At 40.1% G+C, this 14,955-nt stretch overlaps 1 protein-coding gene across 1 annotated transcript in view; it reads right to left on the bottom strand.

Moving 5' to 3' along the window:
- Positions 1–14,955, bottom strand: part of LOC134884035 (sodium channel protein type 4 subunit alpha B-like) — a 125,203-nt gene that overhangs the window by 19,278 nt on the left and 90,970 nt on the right. The window contains exons 21-24 of the mRNA XM_063912631.1: positions 14,247–14,387; positions 13,966–14,086; positions 13,384–13,589; positions 6,256–6,376 (exon numbers count right to left, since the gene is read on the bottom strand). Of these exons, the coding sequence (XP_063768701.1) occupies positions 6,256–6,376; positions 13,384–13,589; positions 13,966–14,086; positions 14,247–14,387 (589 nt within the window). The remainder of the gene's footprint in view (positions 1–6,255; positions 6,377–13,383; positions 13,590–13,965; positions 14,087–14,246; positions 14,388–14,955) is intronic.

The following is a 14,955-nucleotide window of genomic DNA, read 5'->3' as shown; positions in this document are numbered from 1 at the left end:
TGAAGTTTCTGCTACATTTGAATTGTAGAAAAACAATACATGAAATGTTACATTACAGCATCATATCTGATCAATGTGTTCCGTGATTTATGAGTCTTCATCAGATACATTTCCCTTAGCTGCAGCCTCACATATTTGGTGTCTTTGATAACTTCTGACAACCTGAGATACAATTGAAAACTCCAGTAATTAGATATTTGTATAGTTTCAGAAAATAAAAGGCGTCAGGAGGTAAAAATGCGGGATAAACATAGCCACAGATATTTATTTAAAAACCTCACATTTTGGCAGGTTTGCTAATATTGGTCCATTAAAATGTAAACATACTTTTGAACGCTTTTTTAAGAAAGGAACAGAAATGAAATACACATGCCGTACATCACCTCCCTTGGAGCCACCAACTGATTTGCACATATAGTTTTTTAGGTTTTTAGTATTGCATTTCACTATCTCTGTACAACTTTTCAAGCTTTTAAATGATTTTGTATCTGACTGAATGTTGGATGTGTATAACTTCAAATGTGATTTCTTCAAGCAGAGAGCGTCTAATGGTTCTGAAGCAGACGTCATCGCGAGTTTTTGGTTGCAGAAATTGCTGATAACGAGTATCAGATTTCTGTCGCTGCTCTTATCGCAGCTCTTTGTCTGTGTCACTAAAACCTTGTTCCTAACATTTCTAAACTCAATCATTGTGTCTAAGAGGGGATGAAAAACTGCAACCTGACACCGGGAAAACTTCTGCAGTCGAGCGAGGCATGATGGCAGCTGAATATCCCAGAGAGGATGTTCTTTACCCATAGAATAAGACATGCGTTCTATTTATTGAGAAAAACACAACTTGGTATACTTTTTAGTTCAGCATGTATGGACTATTTGAAGTACTTACATTCCGTCAATATGTGATAGTTTGTTCGGCCGCACTATGTCTGAATTATATCTAAGATGTATATTTTTAGATACTAGTTATGGTTACAAAGTTTCTGCAAAATCCTTTCAATCCATTCAATTAAGATATGAAATAAAAAATATGAAGGACAGAAATACCACCTGATTTTCCAGCATTATTTAAGTCATGAGTTAAACACCTTTTTCCAATCATTCAAAAATGAAAATGGAACTTGAAATCTAATTTCAAGTTGAAACTTTTTGGCCATATCTAATTGTTAAATTACAATACAGCTTTATTTTCAAACCGTTATTGAAGGTACAAATACAGTTGATTTATGTTACCAGTTGAAAATGAAAAAGACTAGAAGAAGACTATATTATAATAATATTACATATTTTCATTTTGAAGTAACATTATCATTTGAAGTGCTCTATGGGCTTCCATCACGGCTTATATTAGTCTTCATCAACAAGGAGTGACTGACTCACATTCAGTGTGCAGTGTGTGTGTTTTGTGTGTGTGTGTGTGTGTGTGTGTGCTCTCTGATTGCAGCTTCTCTAATTAAGAGTCTGATTACCGGCTTTCTGTTGCCATGGACACTAACGGGCTTTTGCCTGTAATCCAATGAAAACAAGCGAAAGGTAATCTGACACTCAATCAGCCCACTGCAGTCTTATTATCAGTGTGTGTGTGTGTGTGTGTGTGTGTGTGTGTGTGTGTGTGTAAGGAAACCCCCTCTGCAGTAATAAACACTTCTTCAGCAATAACCTATTATTGAAAAACTTATCACATCAGCTGTTGGACGGAAGCGGACGTCTCCTTCAGGCGTGCTCGTTCTTTTCGGCGCCGCATTGATTCAGCATCGATCAGGAAATGCGCCCCCCCCCCCTTCCTACAAGGTGATTGCATTTGACCCTCCACTAAAATCTTCCACGGCAAACAAATCGACAAAAACACTCAGATACATATATGAGTATCTCTAATAGATCAAATCCAAGGTGATGCAATGAAGCATTCAAAAAATGATCATCGCAATGATTGGAAGATCCTTTTGTTTCTTTTGGTGTTTCAGAACGAATATTTATATTATGATAGCATGATAAATGATTTCAGCAAACAACATTCTAACACTTAAAGCAATATTTAAGTCAAGTTGTGTGAATAAAGAAGTACAGCTCCTTTCCGTGACCTCAGATGGAGAGGATTACTTTTAGATGGTTTTTAGGAAAAAGTGAATTCTGATGAAGTGACAAAGAGAGCGGCAGAGCGTGTTGCTCAAGGGAACTTTAGGAGTTGCACCTGAGACCTTCAGGAAGTCAGAGCGGCTGCTGCAGGCAACACACAATGCCCACTGAGGCAGAAACACACACACACACACACACACACACACACACACACACACACACACGCACTCATTTTCCCACTATCGCGTGACATGCAGCTTCACAACATTAACCAATGAACTGGCATTTAGAGGACCAATGGGGCAGATAATCTAACGCCCGCTGTCAGCACAGATGTGTGTGTGTGTGTGTGTGTGTGTGTGTGTGTGTGTGTGTGTGTGTGTGTGTGTGTGTGTGTGTGTGAGAGAGAGAGACAAATCAGTGGATTTTTACATTGGCATGCAAGCTTTACAGTTTTTCTCTGCATGCATGTTGGATAACGATCTGTCTTTATAAATGAGGTACACTGCGGGTATGTGCATATAACTCTGTGTGTATGTGTGTGTGTGTGTCTATGTGTGTGTGTGTGTGTGTGTGTGTGTGTGTGTGTGTGTGTGTGTGTGTGTGTGTGTGTGTGTGTGTGTGTGTGTGTGTGTGTGTGTGTGTGTGTGTGTGTGAATGGAGATAACAGCAAAAATAATGAGTATTTAATGTCGGGACAATAAGAGCGGTTGTGTTCTCGTGATTTCATTTCTGCGTTTTTCATGCCCAACTGTGAGCATGATAATAGTGTTTCATTAATTTTGCTAATGAAAACTGTGGTGAAATATATAAACAACAACCTATGTTTTTCTATGAGTAAATCCCCATATCTCCAAAAAGGTTTGTATACCATAATAAAAGGCAGAGATGAAATATTGTTTTCAGTCACATCCGGTGATTAAAGGCTGAAAAACAAAAAGGTAAAAAACCTCCATTCAAATAAAGTGCTTATTCTCACCTCCAACTCTCTGCTATAAACACTCATTCCATAATTAATTTTGTCCCTCTTTTAATCCTGTATATAAGAAGCATGCGGCGCTCTCAGGTAAAGTCAGGAAGCCTGCGCCTCGTTGAGTTTCCTGCCCGGGATGACCTTGAGAACTGTGATGAATTAGTAGCGAGTCTGAATTAAGAGTTTGTGTCTCCATTCATCCCAAAATACTGTACACACTCATTCTTCCTGACAGCCGGAGGGAGGCCCGCTGCTGTTTGTGCTTTGTAATCACAGCATGAACACACGCACACACAACACGCACACACAGAGACACAATCCTTTACAGCTAAACAGCAGCTCTATGCGGAACTGAAACTACGTTTGCAGATGAAGACACACCTGAATGTATTTCCCAGAAGAAGAAAAGCTTGTGTCGTCAGTTTCTATGCTCTCTAAGAACATATTTTTTAATCCTTCAGAGGGAACACACACCTGTTCTGTCACTTGATGCCATTTTTAATCACCAAACACCAGATGCATTTTCTGCACTTCTACTTTGCAATACATCATCTACACCAGCAATGGAAGGACACCATGTGTTGCCCTTGTAAGTGGAAAAAAATTGTATATGCTAATAACTTTTCCCCAGCAGGGAATTTGTTGCTTTTCTTTACTTTAATTATTATTGTTTTTTTAATTACAATAATCTACAATAACAACATGTTCAGCGAACCGTGACTCCTGCATACAGATACACCTCGAGTTAAAGACGCCACTACAACTTCCAGATGGTCACTTTGTCCCCGCATGCACGCCCGCCCGCACGCACACACATCTGGTGTCTGCCTTCAGTGGTTAGTCAGTTTTTCTGGCATACTGGCAGCTGGCTGAATGCACACACACAGAAAAACCCAAACACACACACATTCAGTAACACAGTGCTGTGTCAGCATACTGGTGGTACCGGTCCGGTGAGAGGGGAGTCAGGAGGGAAGCCATACAGCTGTGTGTGTGTGTGTGTGTGTGTGTGTGTGTGTGTGTGTGTGTGTGCGTGCGTGTGTGTGTGTGTGTGTGTGCGTGTGCGTGTGTGCCTGTGAAACAGCAGACAGCAGGTACAAATCTGTTTCACTCCCAAAATTGGTTTTGAGGTCAAAGTGCTGGATCTGATCCTCTATCTTTTTTTCTCATTATTTTAACTTGTTATCCAAATGTTGTTCTTGCTACTTTTTATTCCTTGCTATTTGATACACTTGAATCTCTTTTTTTTTTATACTGTCTTTAGTTTGTCTCCTTTATATCTTCTTCTCTTTTTCATTGTTTCTCCTTCACATTTTCTTGCTTCTTCTCCTCCTCACATTTTGCAGTATGTACACTTTTCCCCCTAACTTTCATCCCCTATATTGACTTACTAAAATAACTGTATCATATTGTTTAATATCATTTCCTTTGCTTCTTTCCTCCCATCCTGGTCCTGTACCTCCCCCACTAACACAGCCACGCTGAAGATGAATGTGCAGACTTTACTTCATGTTTCTGCAGATTCTATTCCATGTTTCAGCCTCTCCTGCTCTGAGTCCAGCTGGTGACAGACGCCGCCTGCTGTGAAGGACTCTGCTGAATCAGGAAGAATCAGGCGGCGTGTGGGGACAATGTGATGGACGCATCCATCTTCTAAATGAATCAAAGCTAATTCAACATCTGCCATTTGGCAAAGCCTCCATCCACGGGAGACAAGATCAGTTTCATACAATATACTGCAGGTACAATAAACCTGTGGGTGGTGGAGGGCCACGCGAGAAAAATCTGCATTTTGTTCCACACTACTCTTCTCTCGCACAACTCATCTCATGTACAAACAGCTGGTGCAGGGATGCCATATTTTTGTAGTGGACCCTAAAGGTAGCATATCCCTTGTTCCCTCAACAGAAAGCCAATGGGAAAAGACCATTTTTTGCCACATTTTTAGCAAAATAAGTACTTGTGTAAGAGATACAAAAGAGATACAAGTGATATAAAGAAAGACATACAGTTATAGATGTAACAGATATAAGAGGTATACGAAATATAAAGAAAAGCCATTAGATCTCTAAAGAGAAAATGAGGTTCAAATGACTGATTATGTCGGTTTAAATTGATATGTACCTGTAATGTAAATGTGTATTTGTACCCAGACATCCAGTAATTTGTCCTCTGCACAAAGAGTATGTACTACTTCAGACTAACGTATTCTCTGCAGGTGCTTGGATGTTTTTTCAGTTGTATCTGTTCTTCGGAGAGGGTTTTCCAGCTGGCTGGCCTAATTCTGTCGGAGCATGTTTACCTCAAGTTACCTCTGAAATTCAAATGGTTTAGACAAAATTCTTCAATGAACTCTGATCTGGAGCTTTGTCTCTCTCATCACTGCTCTTATGTTTTTGTATCAGGGACAAAAAGAAGACGACTCTGTGAAAGCGGCTGAATCAGGAAGGGGTTTACTGTTTGCTTTGTATTTATGAGTCCAGTACAGGATAATTAATCTCATCATGAAAGTTTTGGGGCAAGTCTTTTAACAATTGTTGTTTATATCCTTTTTTCTCTGTCTTTTATATCAGTTTACCTTTTTTTGGAAGATAATCAAGTGAAACCCTGACACTTGCAATATCAACAAACAAAAAACTCATTTAAAACCTTAATTCTCTCCCACATCTCCTTCTACATGCATCTTTGTTTCATGCACAGTTCTGGTGTTTATATGCTTGATAGAACTTTCAAAATGACCTAGGATCTTAAAGCTGGGATAATTATCTGCAGAATTGCATTTGTAAGCAAGATGACGGATTGGTGTTTTCATCTGTTGCCCCAATACTCTCATAATGAGATTTATGATGGTGTTCAGACTAACCAGGTGAAAAGCACATTTCTTTTTTCTGTCCTGACTCAGCCCCTTTTCCTCCTGCAGAACATATATTCATCTTCGACCCAGTTTAGCACAGATGTAGATAAAGAAAACGCTCGGGGAACACTGGTGGACTATTGGGTGAAATTCTTCCAATTAACCATTAAATGGAGTATTATTATCCAGTATTTTATTTCCAACAAATACACCTCATATCATTTTAGTGTTTCAGTAAAGTCATTTTAAGCCAACTTAAGATACTGTGAAAAGTCACTATGAGTGTTAAATAAATATAGTAAAAGTGCAGTGTTTGCTTCTGAGATGTACTGGGGTTGCAGTGTATAGTACTTACAGTCGGGGAAGCAGTTCTCCGGGTCCATGGCTTCCTCAGCCATCTCAGAGTATTCATCCTCTTCCTCGCCAGGCTTCCTCAGGTCCACTGTGCTGCCCTCTGACTGGCTGATTACATCTTTCTGCAAAGGAAAACATAAGACATAATCAATATTACCATTTTCTGAGCCACCTTCAGCTAAGGTTTCATTTGGTATAGGAACCAGAAATTCAAAATCATGGCTCCGGTTTAAAAGCCCATTTGTTAAAACTATCATTCTTTATTATCATGTGAAAAATAATTGGCAGGTAGAAGAACACCATTCTCATAAAGTAGCATGAAATGGAAATTGCAGGACTTGACTAAAATTAATTGTATCGTAAAAATGAGGCAGTATTAAAGTGAAGTTTCATATAAGAGACTTTAGATACATCCACAATACAGTGTGTGTTGTGAGCTGATCAGCAGATTGTGCTGCAGCTGAATGAGTCAGATTTAACGTTACGTAAACAGGAAACCTGGCGCAGGAAACAGAGAGGCTTCACCTGGCTGGGAAAACTGCCTTCTGTTCACTTTTATTTTGATATCTGCACAAAAGTAGACGTCAGGAAATCCCCCCACACCCCCAGCCCCGCATCCCAGCTGACTTCAAAGGTCCCTGTTTGCTAAGCATCATGGGAGTTTAACTTTACAAAAGGGGAGCTGGAGGGAGAGAATTTTTGCTGAGGGCGGAGGAGGGAAATTTGGCAGTTTTTGTTAAATGTCTGGACAAAAGACACAGCAGGGGTGTGTGTGTGTGTGTGTGTGTGTGTGTGTGTGTGTGTGTGTGTGTGTGTGTGTGTGTGTGGACAGGTGAACTAACTACCTGAGTCAACAGCTAACTCATGAATACATTCAGAGTCTGGGAACAGAGAACGGCCGCCGCGACAAATGCCAGCCTTGGACACACACACACACACACACACACACACACACACACACACACACACACACACACACACACACACACACACACACACACACACACACACACACACACACACACACACACGTAAAGGTGAAGCCAAACAGGCATGAATACACCCCTAATCTCTGACACACTTACACGTGAAAGGACACACACACACACACACACCCGCAGCAGCCTTGGTCCAGACGTCCATAATGAGGGGTTTGAATGTATTTTATTCATAAGGTCTGTTGTTTGGGAGGTGAAGGACGACAAGGAATTGCTCATCGTCAAAGCCAAGATGAGTGCTTGTTAAATAACGTTGGATACAAAAAGGCAAGAGAGGAGCCTCTAGAGCTGCCATATGTTTACATCTAACCCTGTGAATGTTGTTAATGAAGATGATATTACATTTTATTTTAGTCTTCTTTCATGACACCCAAGGACACATTGAGTTAAATACAGTGTTTGGAGAATTTGAATGACTTTAAGACAGTTTTCTGGAGCAATGGATTAGGTTTAAAGGTTGATTAGAAAAGTAAAATGCCCTGATTCTGTCGAGGGATTCTGGTGGATGTGAAGAGATTTTGCACAAATACATAATATTCCCCCCCTTGTGGTTTAAGGTGGATTCAAAACTATTTTTACGACACAACACAGGACAAAAGCAGATATACAACATCAGCCACAGCTGCTATGTGATGAACTTTAATTTAAAGAATACTTTACTTGAAATAGACTATTGGATGATGTTTAACAGTAAAAACTGTGTGTGTGTGTGTGTGTGTGTGTGTGTGTGTGTGTGTGTGTGTGTGTGTGTGTGTGTGTATATATGTGTCATGTCTGTCATCTCTACTGTCACACACACTGAAACCAAACCCTATACCCACTTATCAGTCCTGTGTGTGTGTTTTCTATTTAATTAATGCATTATGAGGGTGACACACACACACACGCCAGCATACACACACACACACACACACACACAACATCAACACTAACTCTGTTGTATTCCTCCAAAACTCACATTTGAAACTGTGATTTAAAAGAATACAGCTTTGTGTTTGTATTTGTAGACATTCACTCATCCATCTTTGAAGGGAACATTGTTTGTCTTCACTTGGCAGAGAGAATGTGAGTCATAACGAGGACATACTTTGTCTCATGTTCTTTTGCAAACAAATGCAGAAATAAGTGTAATAAATGTAACAGACTAAGCGATGCAGAAGATAAGAAAATAGAACCACAGAAGTTGAAATAAGATCCTCTACAACAGATCATGTGAACTCAAATACTCAGATACTGTACCTTTGCATGTTCACACAGTCTATAGTTAATTGATATGAATCCAATGGCAGCCCGAATGGCTATTATACATAATAAATACTTCAGTTTTGGCACTTGGAGTATATTTTGATGCATATACATTTGTGCCAAACGTTTACTTGGAACAGGGTACCTTTACACTGGTAATATTACTTTAGCCCAGGGAAAACATCTGAGTACTTCTCCTACCACTGAAGACTATAACATTTAATTAGTGACGTTAGGTATATTTACTCAGTACTGTGTTTCAGCCAGGAGACACTGCAATGAAGCAATGAGTTTGTCAACATAACTATCAACCCTTTTAAGGCTAGTTTTAAGAACACATGTTTTACAGTGGCTTCATCTTTTGTTCGGTCGTTGTTTGAAATAAAGTCATTTCCCTGGATTACACAATATTTGAGTTTGTTTGCTTTACTAAGTACAGTGTGTGTGAGGTCAGTGTCGCAGGTGAGATGTTTTGATGTAGACCACAAACTGTCAGACAGGAAAATCAAAGCAGAGCCTCAGCTGCCCTCCCCCCCCCCCACCCCACCACCACCACCTGTCTCTGCAGACAACACCTGGACATCTGCTACCCTGCAGGGGTCAGAGTTCACCAACTCAGGGGGGGTCACTATCTGTTTCACAAGCTGCAAACACACACACACACACACACACACACACACACACACACACACACACACACACACACACACACACACACACACACACACACACACACACACACACACACACACACACACACACACACACACACACACACACACACACACACACACACACACACACACACACCTACTGGACTATGGGTTTAGACAGAAGCATAACGGATTTTAAGGTATCCGTATAATTTGAGGTCAAACATAAGCATATTTTAAAGTGTATTTATGTTGGTATTAAGATCCCATATTTAATTATCTCTTCCTGTCAGTAGTTCATATTATGATTGAGGGAAATAAAGTGATTGAAAGTGACATTTGAAGCTCAAAATGAGATCCTAAGTATCAGCAGACCCACGAAAGATCGAAAAAGTAATGTTAAAGGAATGCAATTGATATAGCAAGACTGCAAAGAGGCACAAAATAAAAAAATTGAGGATCAAAAAGGCTTAACTATTCTACAGAGATGCGAAAATGTCCCACTGTGCCCGTGTTATTGTCTGGGAATGTTACCGTGGTCACAGTGAATACATCTTTAACGATGCCACTGTAAAAACTGCAGCTAACCTTTGACCTTGGTGTTTGACCATGCCCTCTTTCAGCAGCTGATCGGGCTTTATGAGAGCGTAAACACACTTCCTGAGATTTACGAAGCCATTACACACAGGGCAGATATTTCATCACTACATAAGCAAACACACCTCTATTAAAACTGCTTCTATTTACAGTGGCCAGGAAATAAATGACACACACCATACCAGGGAGGAGAGGGGGCGACAACAAGGGGGGATGCATCCTGTGCAGTGGTGAAGAGTACATCTACTCAAGTGCTTAAGTACATTTTGACATATTTGCATTATTTTCTATTAGAGGCAAAAGAACTGCAGGAATAAGATGACATTTATTGCTGTTTCTATGCAGATGACACACAGCTACAGTAGAGAGGTGCATTTACTATTTCTCTCAAGTAATACGTTGACATTGTACTTTAAGTATTTTTATTTTGTGTTACATATACTTGTACTCAACTACATTTCAGAAAAGATATAGTCTATCCTCACTACTTTTATTTAACACTCAGTTATTGTAACTGTATTACACTGAACACATTGTATTCTTGTTTATCCTATTTACACTGTTCTATAACTTCACCATTGATTCTATTTTCAGCAATAGTAAGTAAGTACATCTAATATTATTCTATTCTGTTATTCAAACATTAGTCTGTTAACTAGTGTGAGCCCACTTACTTTTGACAGTTGTGTCAGAAAATGGCAATTAAAGTAACATTTTAAATGGTCAGTAAATTAAAGTTAATATCCAGAAGACATATACACACATACAGTACACTACCACACACACACACTCACACTCTGCTGACTAACGGTATTCAGCAGCTCTTCCTGTGGTACATTATTTAACTGCCTAACTAGGTCACTCACTGGAAAACACATATTGTTTCAAACAAAAAAAAAATAAAAAAGATGTTGCTGAGCCAGCGCGCCAAAAAACACACGCATGAATAATTTACATGTCAAAATACGACATATTTGAAATGCCTATTATGTATTAGTCATGGTGAAACACTCATTTATTCTGTACCTTATTAGTCAGTGGTGAGAACCAAAATAACTTTGTATAAAGCAGTGAACACATTATTCATTTAAATACTCAGAAAACTGTTTCATACAGTAAATAAAATACTGAGCATCGTTTAGATATGTATTAATTATACCTTTTATATATAAAGGATATTAACATGCAAATGGATGTGCAACTATTGTTACATCTTTTCTTATATATCGACAAAGATCACCTTGAATATTTAGAATATGTGAGTTACTGCAATATCTGAGGTATGACATGAGGTTCATGTAAAGTTCAGGTCAGGAAACTCTCACCATCTGTTAATCACAACATATATTTCCACTGTGAGCTGGGAGTAAATGAGCGTGTTATGAGGTGAATTAAAGACCAGCGATGTGTAACAGAAAGAACACAAGGATGAGGAGAAAAAACGAGGAAGAAAAAACTGTGCACACTCTTTTTTTCATTCTACGTTAAATGTTCAACCCAATTAAGAGCAGAGGAAATAATAAAGTAACTGACAAGTTACAGAGGGAGAAAACACACGCACGCACACACACACACACACACACACACACACGCTGGAAAGCAAAGCTTGATGCTGAAGAGTTGTGATAGCCAGGATGCTCTCTGACTCCCCCTCTCTCTCTTTCCGACCCCCTCCCCACCACCAGCATCCTATCTCCCTCACACACACACACATAACACACACACAAGCACACACACACGCACACTCTCTCTTACAATAGACGTTATTTTTGGTTGAAATACGTTCCTGAGTTTTGTTCTGTTTACGCTGGCCTTTCACATTAGGTCAATGTATCTACTCTTCTATAAGTGTGTGTGTGTGTGTGTGTGTGTGTGTGTGTGTGTGTGTGTGTGTGTGTGTGTGTGTGTGTGTGTGTGTGTGTGTGTGTGTGTGTGTGTGTGTGTGTGTGCATGCGTGCGTGTGTGTGTGTTCAGCTCTCATTGCATTTGCATGTTTCACCTCATGGCTAACTTGCTCTTGCACCATGCACACACAGTAACACAATAGACACACTATGGCTAAATAGATCGACTTATTAGGAGAAACAACATTTACTGGTTTTTGTTTAAGCTGTTGTCCCGTAATCAAATAAATATTTTATCCTACAATTTCCATATACATGTAAATATTCCCATGAATTCTTGGAAAAATGATGCTTTCATGGTGAATAAATAATCCAAAAACGTAGAAACTCATTTATCCGGTCGACGATCACGACTTCACTATCACATGTATTTTCACTAAAAAACTTTACATTTAATATATGTAATACGCTGTTGACCGTAAAGCATAGGAGATAATTCACAGTAAATCCGGAGGAGGCTCTGAGGAACAAATGATCATTTTGTGCGGAAAAGTTTTACATTTTAACAAATCAATTTGCAAAACTGTTTCATAGGGTATGTTTTATTTGAATATGAATATTGCCAAAGATGAGCCAGTAAAGCAAAAACCAATACTAAGAAATAAATATATTTGAATAAATAAAATAAATCTGGGCCCTGACCCACAGGTTCAGAGAAAGAGAACAGGTGCACAACATGATTAAAGAGGAGATGATGAAATGACGTAGCGCAGGTGTATACACACATGCATGCACACGCACGCACGCACGCACACGCACACACACACGCAGCATGACACAAATCTGCCATTTCATGTTATAAAGAAAAGGGAAAGGAAACAACTAAACATCACCTCTCCTTCTCTTCCTGCTTCCTCAACACACGCGCACACACACACACACACACACACACACACACACACACACACACACACACACACACACACACACACACACACACACACACACACACACACACACACACACACACACACACACACACACACACACACACACACAGTAAACACTTTATAAGACATTAGACTGTTTAAACTATTGTTTAGAACACACATACAAAAAGGTCTCAGTTGGACGTTTCTCCTTTGAATAGATGAAGAGAGACAGAAAGCGCACACACAAACAAAAACACACACACACACACTCATATTTTCAGCTCACAAAACACACACACTTTTAACACAAACACATCACACACACATCGCTGCAGAATGAGGGAAATCCGGATCACATAATGCACTGCCTGAAGCCTCCAACTCGATCTGTGTGTGTGTGTGTGTGTTTGTGTATGGTGTGTGTGTGTGTAATGAATTGAGCCAAACACACTATATAGTAACAGAGTGTGAGGAAATCTGCTTACATGGAATAAATACTCAACATACTGCATGTTACCAGATGATAATATTTTAATTTCTTTCATTTATTAACTCTTTTGAGGTTATTTTGAATATTGTGTATTTCTCTCTTATTTTGAACAATATAATAATACATATTTACTCTTGTTCATTTCCCAGCATTAGATGTAACAGGTGTTCAAACACACGCGCACGCGCGCACACACACACACACACACACACACACACACACACACACACACACACACACACACACACACACACACAGACCAGCTGTTAGAAGGTGACCTCCTCCCTGACACACACCTGAGCCTGTTTACATCAGACACAGGTGCACATGTGTTTATGATCTCCTCTCTCTCCTCCTCCTCATTCCTTACCTCCTCCTCCCTATCCTCCTCCTCCTCATCCTCCTCCTCGGAGCCCTCGCTCTGCTCATCTTCACCCTCCTCCCCCTCATCCTCCTCCTCTTCCTCAGGGAACTCCACGTCTGACTCCCCGGGGGCAATGGGGACGCTGATGGTGAGGTTGGGGTTTGTCATGTAGCTGTCGTCCTCGGGGACAACGTACTTCTCCACATGACGTCCTGCGGGGACACATGGAGAGGTGAAAATTAAATTAAGAAATGAATTCAGAAACAACAAGCATTAACAATGTGTCATAATTCATTCCCAAAAATCTAGATGGTGTGTAGAAGGGACACCAAGAAGCCATTTAGCTTCGCTTAGCACAAAGACTGAAAACAAAGGGGAACTGCTAGCATGGTGCGTTGTCAGAATGTCACAAAATCCACCAACCAAAACCAATTTCACTTCTTATAAAGGGACATACTGTTTGCAAATGTCTCCTGTGTGAAGGAATGAGTGTGTGTTTGTGTGTGTGTGGGTGTTTGTGTGTGTGTGTGTGTGTGTGTGTGCGTGTGTGCGTGCGTGCGTGCGAGTGTGTGTGTGTGTCTGTGTTACCTATGACGGCTCCATTGGCTTCTGTGTGGATGGTGCTCAGGCGTTTGAGCTTCATCATGGCTTTGGCTTCTTTCCTCTTCTGACGTCGACGCTTCAGGTTCCCGTTGAAAAAATCTACAACCTACATCACACAGATACAGAAAAGAAAATGCTGTGTGAGACGTATGAAGCACAGAGAGCATGTCATTTACACAGGTTTACTCTTGGGTATACAGTACAGAAATGTAAAAGAGTAAAAATAAGAGAAAGCAGTCATCCTCAGATCAGAGGGTGGGGGGTACCTGTCTGCGGCACCAGGCCAGTCCTCTTGTGATCCGATGGATGGCAATGTGCAGATTGTTCATTTCTCCGTCATCGTCCGGAGCCGAAAGGTTATCAGAGCTGAAGCTGCTGAGCAGCAGAGCCAGGAAGAGGTTCAGCAGCTGCAGGGAGAAAACAACGGGAGGTTAGTTCAACTTTATTTATATAAAACCGATTAGAAGTTTGATAGAGTTTAATCCCATAACAAAAACATGTTAAAGGGATTTGAAGATATAGAGAAGTGCAGGAATGAGTCCTAAACACTGAAATGAGTCAGCATTTTATCATTACCTGTTCCCTCGTCTGCAAGTCAATGATATTTTGATGTGTTTTTGGTTAGATGCCTGGAATAAGGTCTGTAGAGTTTAACGGTTTGTTCTACGACATAAATTGATGGAGAACTTAAATACAGATGTTGCTAACAAGTGTCTAAATGTGACAACTCAACTTCATCACGCCGAACATTAGCCGCCTTAGTTCCTCTACAGCTGAACATTAGCTTCTAAAATGATAAAGTGGTGTTAGTATGTGGACATTAAGGAAAAATGGTATTGGAGTTTTGTTGAGGGAACCAGGGAGATGCTAAGTTGTGTTAAGCTATATACTTAAATACTTTCTGTTAAGTGTGTGCTCCTTCTCTCAAGCTTTGGATAGCTTATAGCTCCATTCTGTCTCATACTGTAGTGTTTG

This window comes from Eleginops maclovinus, chromosome 21, assembly GCF_036324505.1.
Source record: "Eleginops maclovinus isolate JMC-PN-2008 ecotype Puerto Natales chromosome 21, JC_Emac_rtc_rv5, whole genome shotgun sequence".
Taxonomy (NCBI): Eukaryota; Metazoa; Chordata; class Actinopteri; order Perciformes; family Eleginopidae; genus Eleginops; species Eleginops maclovinus.
This window is presented reverse-complemented; position numbering and strand designations above follow the sequence as displayed.